This window comes from Pempheris klunzingeri, chromosome 8, assembly GCF_042242105.1.
Source record: "Pempheris klunzingeri isolate RE-2024b chromosome 8, fPemKlu1.hap1, whole genome shotgun sequence".
NCBI lineage: Eukaryota > Metazoa > Chordata > Actinopteri > Acropomatiformes > Pempheridae > Pempheris > Pempheris klunzingeri.
This window is the reverse complement of record NC_092019.1, coordinates 19,486,677-19,499,553: the sequence shown is the minus strand read 5'-3', so window position 1 is coordinate 19,499,553 and position 12,877 is coordinate 19,486,677. Positions and strand designations below refer to the sequence as shown.

At 43.3% G+C, this 12,877-nt stretch overlaps 1 protein-coding gene across 1 annotated transcript in view; it reads left to right on the top strand.

Annotated features, from left to right (window-relative positions):
- bcam (basal cell adhesion molecule (Lutheran blood group)) overlaps positions 1-12,877 on the top strand; it is a 49,200-nt gene that overhangs the window by 20,487 nt on the left and 15,836 nt on the right. Inside the window, exons 2-3 of the mRNA XM_070835555.1 lie at positions 11,894-12,021; positions 12,244-12,460. Of these exons, the coding sequence (XP_070691656.1) occupies positions 11,894-12,021; positions 12,244-12,460 (345 nt within the window). The remainder of the gene's footprint in view (positions 1-11,893; positions 12,022-12,243; positions 12,461-12,877) is intronic.

Here is a 12,877-nt window from a genome sequence, read left to right as displayed (position 1 = left end):
AGACTCATCAGTATTAAAATACACATGTTGGCAGGACAGCCTGTTTCACCCTTTACTGTGTGTGTGTGTGTGTGTGTGTGTGTGTGGGTGTGTGGGTGTGTGGGTGTGTGTGTGAGTACAAATTTTGACATCCGCAGAGGGACACATTGGCCTGGTTTCACCTTTTCCTCACCTTACAACTTATCTCAGATCTCATTTCCCCTCTGGACCAAAAGTGTCTGGGTCTGTTCCTTTATCTTAATCAAACACACAGTTGAGCCATTGTATTCTTAGGGACACACACATATACAGATACAGTAATGGACACACTCCACTGGGTTGCTTGTTACAGTAAATGGGCATAAGAGCTACCTTACTCTGAGTATTTGTCTGTACAGTACAGCTAGGAAATTACCTGCAGAATGAATTGATTCAAGGATAGAGGGAGAGGGGAAGCGAGAGAGACGGCAGCGGCGGCAGCACTTTGTCCTAACCCTTTTAGCGAGATTAGTTGTAGTCTTAATGTCTCTCCCCTTATTTATACTCTGAGTCAGCCGTTCTCCTCGCCCCCTCTCACTCCTCTCGCCAACGGTTTGTCCTGACTGTGAAAGACAGAGGTGTCACTAAGTTCTCATTTTGAAAGTATAAAACCGTTCCAGTAACACACAGCAGTAAAATGAGAATAGTGCAGACTGCCCTGCAACCTTGCAAGTCTCAGAATAGCAATTTGAGCTTTGTCAAGCTACAAGTACTCCTTATTTCTTCAAATCAAATGCTATAAAAATGCTAAGATATAAAACGGAAGTCCTTGACCGTAGTAACCTCTGTGAAATGATATCCATCGACGCAACAGTACCGACCCTCTCCTGCGCTGCTGTGTTGCCTCTAAACATCCCGGGGCCACGTGAGTTTTATAAAAACAGAAGGGAAGGACAGTGAATCCTGAGGACATCCTCTTTTGAAAAACAAGCGTATTTCTTCTTTCTTTCTATCGTTGTACAAATGGCATCCCTTTACACGCAGAAAAGTGGACAACAAGATTTCTAAAATGCTTGAAGTGCCACTGCTGGTCAGATTACTGAAGAACATACCCTGATATGCACAGCCCTTGCAAAATTTGGAATATCCTCATCGGAGCTAGTTAAGCATCCACATGACTCCAGCCACTGATTTTAAATACACTTGATAAATATCTTGAACTTCTTTTCCAGTGGCATTTCTTCACTGAAGTAAATCGTAAGGCTATTTTATAACATTACAATTCATTAACATCCAGTGAATGTATGACTAAACTATGTAAATATGGGATCCAGTCGACGTACCTCCGACTCAGTTGCTTCAATCAAATTTCGGCCACTTTTTTACTAATCTCTTGAGCGTGATCCAATTTTATTAAATCCCTGCGAGTCCCTTTAAAGAATATTGGATTGCAGGAGTAATGTGGTCCACCAGTTTGGCAATTTCAAGTCAGTCGTGTCGAACCACACACAATGGCGATTAGAATACTACAGTTTGCTCTACATCACTTGTCAATCCCTTGTCATCGATCTCTCCATCCATCATCTTCTCATGGCTCCCCCTGCCCATATAGGGTCCTGAGAGGAATTCATAAACTCTGTTGCCGCTCTCATCACTGAATGCATCTCATTAGAGAACCCTATTATAGATGGCAGTGACATTAGCGGCAACATATGCAAGCAGATTGCCTCTGCCAAAAATTGCATATCATTGTGGCCCATTAAAGAAAGTCATTTACCTTGATAAATAGGTAGAGGCAGAGGGGAATTGAAAAGACCCGCAGGGGACCCTCTCCTTCCCTCACTTCATATTTCTCCCGCTTCTTTGCTCTAATTTTAACTCCTGCATCTGCGGGAGCTTCTGCGCACAACCGCCTCTCTCTGGTTAGATGCTCACGCCTGCGTTTGCATGACTGTCCTCCTGCATCTGCTTGCTCTCTTCTTTGACACCCTCTAGCCTTCTCAACTTCTTCTTTCAACAAACTTTGCGTTGCACTGCCTAACACTATTCCAGTCAAACTCTCCGTTTCATTACTTTTTGCCTCCTCTCTCCCCTCCTGTTTCTAAATTTCATTTTTCGCCAGGGGCTCTGTTTCAAGGAAGGAGGGAATAGCAAGAAAGAGGAGTGGGAGGAAGGGGGAGGAAAGGACAGGGTGTGTTAATTGGAGTGCCTGCGGCGAGAGGGATGGAAGGAAGAAGGAGAAGAGGGAAAGGAGGCCCAGATTCAGGGGCCCCGAAACATTAAATATTAACACCTTTTCTCATCTCTGCCCCTTAAGTGACACCCACAGATTGGGTTCACTAGTCGATCAGGACACACACACACACACAAGCACACACTCGCTCCTTTTTCTCTTTTACCAAATTGAGTTCCCCCTGTAAATGAAAGGCAGCCAGTAGGAGACATAGCGGGGTAATTGGCGGACCCTCTGTTTTGTGCCCTTTGATTGGAAAAGTAATGAAATTCCTCTTGATATTTTTATCTGATCGTGCACGTCTCTCACCGCTGTGGCCTTGCTTTTTTCCCCTTTGTTACCTCCACTGTATTAGGACCCAAATGGGAGCTCTAATAGGAGCACGACACTGGCTATTGTCGTGTGAACTCCCTGTTAATGGAGTCACATATTATGGCACCAGATTGTGTCAGCTTAAAGATATTAGCTTTATAAATAGCCCAGATATTCCATTTGAGAGATGATTTCAATTTTACTCTGCTACCTCTAATGGAGAAGGACACTCGGAGAATTCTTTGGTTTATCAGTGAGACGATGTATCAAAGCTACTTTTGCAGAAGCACTTACACAGCACTAAAACGCACAAGACTCATGCATTCATAGCTCTATTTATAATCTCTTTACAAGACATCTCGGCTTTGTTTTATGTCTGCAGAATGGGACACGGGACTGCAATGTCAGCTTCACAAATTTATATTCTGCTCATGTGCTCTGTCTCAGTTTTTCCTTTTTGTTTTTCTTCTCCTTGTTTCTACCATCTATCCTTGTCCCCTTGTTCTTCTCCTGACTCACTGGCTCATGTTTGAAGAGGACAAACACACCCCCCATCCCATCGCAGCACATACACACACAGAGACGCACTCACTGTCCACGCAGCTCTAAACTCTCCTGTTTGAATGGGTTTGACTTCTCACCCCGTTGCCAGGACGACAAGACCAGCAAGGGGGAATCTCCCAGCAGACAAAGGAGTGTGTGAGGGGCTGACCTTGTAGCCCACTTCACACTGTTTGTCTTGAGCCCCTAAACTGCCGTGAGATGACACAACACACACACCAGTAAAGCTGTGATTTATCCGTTGCTACTGCACACACTGTGATGTTACCTCTCTGCCCTCTACTCTAACACAGCGGACGCTCTCACACACAAAGAAATCCAGACACCCGCTGCTTGGCTGGCAGACCTCATTTGCCGAGTCATTGAGCTTTGCGATGACTTTGGGCTCTGCATTTTATTGCATTGAGTAGGATGCACAGATGCTAATATTGTTGGGCTCGTGGCATTGAAGCAGACTGATGAGCACCCAGGCTAATTGCTAATAGCCTTATGTTTGACACAGCTGCATTACGTCAACGTCAAGTCCCCGGGAACATCAGACCCGCTCTTAAGTGTCCCTGTTCTCCCTCCTTCTGACGCCGTCCTCTGTCTCTCCTCACTCATTTTAAATTAGTTCAACTTGTGAATTTAAATGAGGTCGAACGCGTTATAAGTGCTAATCACATCCACTTCATACAAAGTGTGCTTTACACATCAAAAACGAAAGAGGAAATAGATTTCACGCAAGAGGATTGATATAAGAGCCATGAAACAACAGCCTGACAGAGGAGACAAATGGAGCTAATACAAAAACTTTAGGAGACCGAGAACAGGACGATGAAAGGTTGCAGGACTCTTTTCTAACAAATAATAAAATCTATTTTCCCCTCGCAGCCCCTCCGTCTCCTCTCTTCCATCTAGAACAGACACGTGTCAGGTAGTTTTGCAGCCAATGAATAAACAAAGTGATAAAACGCAGTCGCCTCCGCTAGACTCAGATGACCTCCGCAACCCAAATGTGTGTGTGAGTGTGAGTGTGTGTGTTGCCGCAGGGTCCCAGGTGTGAATTGTACTTCTACTCAGGTGGCACATCAGCACAAGCCCAGACAGGAAGGCAGACAGCCCCATCCATATCCTGTAATTGCGGTGCAAGGGCTTTAGCATGTGGCATCTGAACATCCGGGATCGGCCTATCTCACCTTTAATCACCCCCCCCCCCCCCCCCCCCCCCCTTTCCCAACGCGTACAGATATCACACGCATCCCTGATAAAACATGCAGTCAATCCATAAAAAACAAAGAAGCTCAGTTTCACCAAGCAATGAAATTTGAGCACCAAAGACTTTTATTTGATGCCCAGATATCTTCTTTGAAGCACAGCAGACCTCCGCTATCGACTTGAGGAGTTATGACTACAGAAGCTTTTGAGTGTCTTGTGAACGGTCAGATGAGATTTACAAGACTGAGGCTGATTCTCTGATTGCTGTAATTGGTACTTGAGAGTGCTGCCATCCATGTGTCATAGTGCAAAAAAAAAAAGAAGAGAAAATCCTTTAAAAACTTTTTTTTTCCAGGAGATTCTTGTGAAGTACTTTACAGTCAAGTCCTGACTGTGTTTGGTCATTAAGAGTTGTTGGAAACTCTTAAGGGTTTCTTTAAACTTCAGAATCTTTTCTTTGGTGAAGATGCAATGACAGACCAATGCCCCCTGAATCAGCATTACAGTCACATTATTAGGCAAATTAAACGAATGGCATTTGTCTTGAGAACAGTTCATCAGGGACTCTTATGACTCCATGAAGGCACTTTAAGTACTTAATCAGTCCCACTCAGGGAAATTTCCTTCTCATGAAGCTTCATAAGCAGGTCAAGACTCAGCTGCCACATAAAAGGAGCATACAAAGAGCACAACCTCCCACGTCTGTAGAAAGGCCAACCAGAAAGCCATTATGATCCATGATTTCTGTGTTGAATCAGTGCATGGCTGTTGGTGTTATTTGCATTGTTTGAGACATTTGAGCAGATACATGTACACAGGCACCACAGGTTACCCTCTTCCTGTCTTGTCTTCTTCTTATTTTTAGTTCCTTCTCTCTTCCTGGCCAGTTCTCTCAGCTGTGCTACCATGTGAATTCAGTAAACAACAGTGGGATTCTGAGTAGCATTAGATACGAATCAGTGCTTCCTTCTCAAAGGTCAACACTTAGCAGGACACCAACAGGCATTTCATCGCTCATTCTGCTCTGCGAGGCCACTCTGTAGATACACTTGCCACGAGTGGTATCCAAGGAGACAGACAGCGAGTGTGCGCTGTATCTATTTCTGTCTGGTTTTCACTGTATGTGTCACTGTTGTTTATACTATTTTGTCTCCTTGGTTGCTAAAAGTTTTACTTCTACAAACTGATTGGGTCTGTTGGGAAACTTCCTCTGTCTCCTTGTCTATCATCTCTGTGCATCTGTGTATCTCACTGTGTCTTTCTCACTCTCTCCCTTGCCCTCTGCATGTGGCATTCATTGTTGGTGTGTGTGTGTGTTTTGCAGCAGCTGCTGTTCATGCACTGCACCTGTTCTTGTCTCATCAGTCAGGCGTTGACGGACTCCATGCCTTACATGGACCCACCCTGACACTGGCAGTCTGACCCAGCCTGCCCCATTACCACACACACACACACACACACACAAACACTCAAACATATATATGTATGTGTGTGTGTGTGTGTGTGTGTGTGTGTATATATATATATATATATATATAAATTTTGAATTTTGAATTTTTAGTCATGTATTTATTTCCAATTCATAGAATAGAAACACTGAGATGAATAGAGCATGAGTATGTACACATACATATACAGCATGTATATAAAATTAAATCTTCCTCTTGCTTCAACAGAATGGCACAAACTTAACTTGCACGTTTTTGGTCTTTGCAGTGTTCAGTCACAACTGCATAATTTGCAGCAGTTTTAACCACAGCATGATTTAGCACCCACTAAAGAGCCTCTTTTTGTTTATTTGTCCACCTTACAGCTGCCCCTCTTGGGTACATTTTGGAGATGGATCAAGTTTGTCCACTAAAATGAAACTCTCTGAACAAACTGAATTTCCTGCGGAATGCAAACTGTTCCCATCTAGCAGGGCAGGCAGACTAATGTGAGCACTGAGTGAATGTGAAAGGCCAGTAAACTGGAGATTTGAGTCAGATCCAGTCAGCAACATTAATGGGCCATTATCAGTCAGTGTGAGAGAGCTTAGGGCGACCTGCCACACCACAACTGTACCCACATACACAGAGCCTCTGGCTCATGATGATGACTCCTGTGAGTCAGCCACAATGTGTCTGTGGTGATAGTAGCCACAACAGCCTGTGGTGGGAGCACAGCGGCTCTGCTGTAGATGTCTCCGGGGTTGATTTATAGCTCAGCAATTGATTTCACTCATTGATACCACCACAGCAACACTAAGCAAATGTTTTGTACATTATCAGGCTGTGCAATGCTTTTACAAAGTAACTGTGCTTACATTCATTCACTTTGAAAGAGAGAGTGCGAATACTGGTGAGCTTTGCAGTGGGAATAGCTTTTTGAGATCACTTAATATGTCTACTGTTTCTGACAATGGGAAGGTTACTGAGCTGTTCTGCAAATATTGCTTACGTCCAGTTTTTTAATTGTAAGAATTTACTGTGTTTCTTCATCTTAAATGACAGTATCTCAAGGATACTTTATGTACTTGACAATCAATTGATTGACTGAGAAAATATTCTGAAGATGAAGTGGTAGCAGCCCACAAACAGCCTAAGCGGACCTGTCACAGCTGCCATCTGTTTCTACACTACCCTGATGTGTACTGACATTTGCTGAGGAGGAGCTTGTTCTGGTCAAGCTGCAGAGCTGCTGTATGTAGCCTCTGTAGCTGTACACCTTAAACCCTTTACAATAAAGTACAAATTCAGATATGCTGATTGGTAGAAAGAGATGAATAAAAACATGGAAGTTGCTGTGACGTGCTGTTGTTCAGTGATCTCATGCTGTAGGTGACTCAGTCCTCGTGACTTTGAGGCTGTGTCTTCTGCAGCAGGACGCTGTTTGCTTTGCCAACAGTCAAGCACACTAATCCTGTTAGAGCCCAACGATGTTTTGGACCACACACACTCGCACACAAACTTGTGCACTCAGGTACACACACACACACCGTCTGACATGCCTTGTCTGTCAGGTACCGCATTGCACTCCCCTTGTCCATTTCAGCTTTATACTCTCCACATAGATCAAGTCTTCCGGACACTCCTCGTCCTTGTTGGCACTGGTGCAGATCTTCATGCTCTATCTCATGTCGACTGCAATCTTAACACACTTCTCTTGCACCCCTAGCACCATCATCCAGGTGTAAACAGTAGACTTACATAAAGCTTGATTATCCAGGACAGCCATTGCTCTTCAGTGTTTGGGTTAGCTGGGAGGCAAAAAGGTATCAGTGGAAAAAAAAATCATGATGGCTTCATAAAGACGTTCTAGTTGGGTGACACTCATGTAGGTACGAGTGGATTTACAGACACACACACACACACACACACTGTCTCAAGCTCCTTTTCATTTTAAAACTCTCCCTTTCTGTCCGCTTTCTTATTTTCTTTAAGTCTTTCTTTTGCTGCTTTGCATTCTGTTTTTCTTGCCCCTTTCTCTTTCTGTCTTTCAAACACACATGCGCAGACTAGACACGCATGCGAGTTTGTGCACCGGGTATTGAAAAATGCTCTTTGAGAATGAGGGATTAAAAGAGGAGAGTCACAGAGAGAGGGGGGCTCCTGGTTTGATGTCCAGAATACAACAGTAGGTGAGGGGAGAACAAGAGAGGAAAAGAGGACAGGAGAGAGAGGATCCAGCTGGTTCCTTTCATAATGAGGGGCACCCGCTTGTGTGTGTCTGAGTATGAAAGAGAGAGAGGGTGAAAGAGAAAGAGATGCAGGCAGAGACAGACACGGAGAGAGTATTAAAGATGGTTTCACATTAACTTTTCAGTAGATATGGGACTAACATCACTCTCTGGTTCTCCTCCACTCTGACACTACACACTTGAATCTTCTTTTTTCTACACACACACTGTACTTAACCTCAGCTTTTTGGGGTGGTTCAGTTTCTCATAAATATCAGATGCATTATAGATATACTGTAAGGCTGTGTGTGTGTGCGTGCGTGTGTGTGTGTGTGTGTGTGTGTGTGTGTGTGTGTGTGTGTGTGTGTGTGTGTGTGTACAGGTCACAGTCTGACCGTCTCGTTCCCATCTGTCTTTCTAGCCGGTCACACACCCCATCACACACCACCTCACACACACTTTCCCTCTCTTTGGCTAAATCGGATTATCTGGCCTGCGTCAGCTAACGAGACCCCCATGAAGCTACCCCCCCCTCTGCAAGAGCCCCATCTACTTTCTTTCTCTCTCTCTCTCTCCATTCAATTCAATATATTTTTTTCATTTCACTCGGCTTTATTGGCACGACCGTTTTAGAGACAATGTTGCCAAAGCATCTGAAAAACCAAAAAATAAAAAAGCAAAACACAATGTCTCTTTCTGTCTCCCTCCCACACACATACACACACACACTGACAGCCAACAGCCTGTGTCTCTAAACACACACACACACACACACACACACACACACACACACACACACACACACGCTGCTCCAGGCTCAGATTGGACAGAGGTCTCCCTAATTATGCTTTAATTATCCGTCTGTGTCTGTCCAGCTGCTTCTTGTGTAAAACATAGAGCTGCGGCCTGACTGATCACTCTGGACCAAAACATATTGTCAATGACACCAAAGGATGGTTAAGAAAGAGAGAAAAGGGTGAGACAGACAATAAAATCAAATGGGACATAGAGAGGGGGAGAGGAAAAGGAAGAGGCCGGCAAAAAGAGAAGGATATGGCACAGATGGACTCTGCATTAGCTGCCTCTCACAATGTAGTAGTAGCATGTAGTAACCCAGCTACAAGAAAAGAACAAGTGTATGTCAGATGATAAAGACACAAAAGCCATCCAAACATCCTCAGTAGATTGTTTGTTCTGTGCTTCATGTTAACACTTTCACACAGACTGTCTTGACTGACTTTATTGTCCCATAAATAGAAAATGATGGGTTGTAGCTGCTCTGAAAGTGAGAATTCAGACATTTTGATTATATTCTATTATGTCTGGCAAATTTGTGTCAGCAAACAGTACTGAAATGGTACTATGGTCCCACAGGAAGGTAATGGATTCCATATTGTGTGACTTAGACAGCCAACAGCTGCATGATAGCTCATCCTAAACATCAAGGCTTCATCAGCCACACTGAGCTAATACTATTTCAGTTGTTTTTCTTTTATCTTCAAAATAGAAGTTAAGGGATCTATAAAGTTGGAACTTGGAATAAAAACCAATCTTTAGTATCCAAGGATTTGTCTTTTTAATTTTCATAATCTTTATCACCTAATTGTGCTTAGTGAAGGGAAGGAAGGATTTTACAAATTCAAGAATTTTGAGTGATTTATGTCAAAGAAGCATTGAAAAGGAGCAGGCAATAACTACGTCTTCGAAAAAACATCCAGTATTCATATTCTGCCTATCACTTACACAACTTCACCCTTTCTGACTCGTGTTAAGATGGCTGTAGTTACCAGTAAATATTGGAGTAACATTTTAGCTTTCCCACGACCATTTTGAAATCATACTCTAAAGTTTACAGGTGTTTTTTGACATCAACTTACTTGAGTAAGTGAGTTAAGATTTAGGTTCTCTACACATGTGCCAGTAAGTCACTTGATTTAATGCTGTATGTGTGTGAGTGTGTATTTTTCCCATGCACCACTTAACGGGACTCTTAAATCCTGCCTAAAAGCAGAGCGCTCCGTTTACTCGCGCATACTTGTCCGTGTGCTCGCCTGGCCTCCTGTTTGTGTTGGCGCAGAAAACTGGAGTTTTTCTTTTGGGCTACATCCCTCTTACAAATTCGGAACATGGGACTCCGTTTGTAAAACTAATGTTACACTTGAGAGCTACTGAGCTAAGAGAACAAAATATTTAGAGACAGGGGGATGCTGGGTAGGGTTGAAGATAGCAAAAAAAAAAAAAAAAGGAGCATAAGGAAATCTGGATAAAAATAGCAGCGAGGGAAGTGAAAAAGTAAATGAAGAGGAAGTGAAAGAATAAAACAGAGGAGACATTTCATTAAATGTCAACGCTTGACTGACCCTTGACCTCCGTGTAGTTTGTGGGTCATGGCGAATCACAGCATCTGACCCTGGTGGAATGTGTCTCACCAGCACACATACACAACCCTGACCAAGAACAGAGTGTATGTTTGACAGCGCTTGTCTGCTATCTCCTCAATATCTACTCTCTGCCTTCGTTTTTTTCCTTCCATCCTTTGCTCTCTTTCTCCGTCACAGCGGAGTGGTAAAAAGGCGGTCATCCCTCGGCTCCTCTCATCTCTCTTTAGACATTCTGAGCAAACATCTTCCTTTCATCTCCATCCCTGTCTGCATTTCTCTGCCCTGTTATTAAAACTAGCCTGTCAAACAACTATGATTCCCAGAAGTCCATCCTCCACTGCTCCTGGCAGTTTCTCACAACAAATAAATTATTTAGTTGTAGATTTTGTAGTCCAGAAATTGATGACATGATTAATTGATGTTATCATACAGAGTAGGGGGCTGGGTTGTTCATTAGCAACATATACATACGTCCACAATATGAATATTAATTTTTTTTTTTGCCTTTTTTTTTGTATCTTTTGCTTTTTTTGGCCTCACATTAACTAAATGTTTGGAGTGTTTGCAGCATAGAAAGCTCTTTGGGAATGTTGTTGAGTGTTTGTTTACTGCTGTTTCATGGATGCCTCCATTATTTACGCTATAAAAACATTTAAGCCTCGCAAGCCTGCCAAAGTGTACTTATGAAATATGCTGTTCATATGTTGGCAACATACTTAGTTGATTTGATGGTTGCAGATTAGTTTTGGCAGTTTAACTCCAGTCACTTTAACAGCAGTGCCCTTTCTTTGCAGTGTGTTACAATGACCTCCACTGCCTTTGTGTGTCACTTTTCCATAGGATTTATTACACTGTACGTGCTACAGTGACTTCATTAGCAGAAATGGTGTGTTTCCCTTCCTCCAGCTTTCCACCTTCCCCCCTCCCCCATTTCCCGCCTCTCCTCTCTGCAATGTCATCTCCTTGTCCTGTTGTTTTCCCCACAGCTAGGTATGCAGAGGGTTAGAGAGCGACAGTGCTCCCTATCTAGTCTATCCATCCCACATGAATCACTTTGGGTCCATGCTGCACCCTAGCTGCTGCTCTCACACTGAAATCTGGGACACTACATGCATCCCAATGTCTCTGTTGAATGAAGAGCGAGCGATTTGGGCCTTCTAGCTTCCCTTCAGGGTTCCTTAATAGTTTTTACTGCAGGTCATACACCGTTAAGGGAACACTGACACTTGTACTTTGCTACCTGCTGCCTCAGCCTGTGTGGATTTACAGCACTTGCAATAGTTTCCAGTGGAGACCCAAAGTCATGGCAAAAAAACATGGTGAAATATCTATAAAAACGTCTCAAACCACTCCTGCAGTGCAGTCCACTTCTTTGCCATTGATCCATATGTTTAGTATGTACCATCACTGTCATATCTTCTGTATCTTGGGACATAGCCAATCACTAAAATGTCCCAAGCAACTTTCATCATGATGCAGAATGGTATTGATTAAAACCCGCATTGTTAACACATTACTGCCAGTCATTCTGTCTTCCTATGCTTGATTCTTTAATCATATTCTTTCTTTGCGTCTTTGTGTGTTTCTCTGCAGTGTGTAGCGCGTCCGTGACCGTGGATGTGTCTCCTAAAGTAGAAGTGTTAAAAGGAGAGACTGCTAAACTGCCATGCACATACAAGGTCTCACAGTCATCAAGCAACACTGTTGTGGAATGGTACATTGTAAGTAATTTCCAGATATTGGTATTATTTATTCAGGTATTTAATTTTTTTGCTCAAATGTTTTTAAATAGGTTTGTCACAATACAAGTTATTAAGAATGCACTGTTAAAATGTTTATAGTTTTAGGTCTCAGGTTACCAATTCTTTTTCTCCTTGTTCGATTATTCCTCATATTTCTCCCACCCTCTTTCTGTATCTCCTTCTGTCTGTCCGTCCACTCAGGAGGACCAGGGAACCAGGAAGCGCGTGGCTTTCCGCTCCCAGGCAGGTGAGGGAAAAAGCGACGACAACACCCCTCTGACTGGGCGTGTCGGCATCGGAGAGGACTTCACCCTGACCATCTCCTCGGTTCAACCCTCTGATGAGCTCGTCTTCTACTGCCAAGTCACTGCTGGCCCCGCTGGGGTTGGAGATGCCGCCACTATGCTCAAAGTCTTCTGTGAGTCGGCCGGTGCTCTTTGCCCCTTTATATGACTTTAACATGACCTTTTCTAAGACACTCTTCCTTGGCTTTTCATCAGTTAGTGATGTGTGGTCTTTTTTTGTTACTGTCACTGCCACTTAAGGGTTATGGCTTTAATCAGATCAGTGTCTGTGTTCATGCATACTTTGATTTAGAAGTGGCCTAATGGTACCTAATCCATGTAATGCATTTTGCTGATTGCATTTCACACGCACTCAAAGTAACTCCATGCAAAACCTCTTCATAGAAATACAGTATCATAAATGTATAATTTGTCGCATATGTCTACATCTGTCAAAGAGAAGACCTCAGATAATGTTTTTTCATCATATGTTGGACTTGGGATTCTTTTCCCATGTCTGGGGTTACCAGTTTCCTTTGATAAGTTCCCCA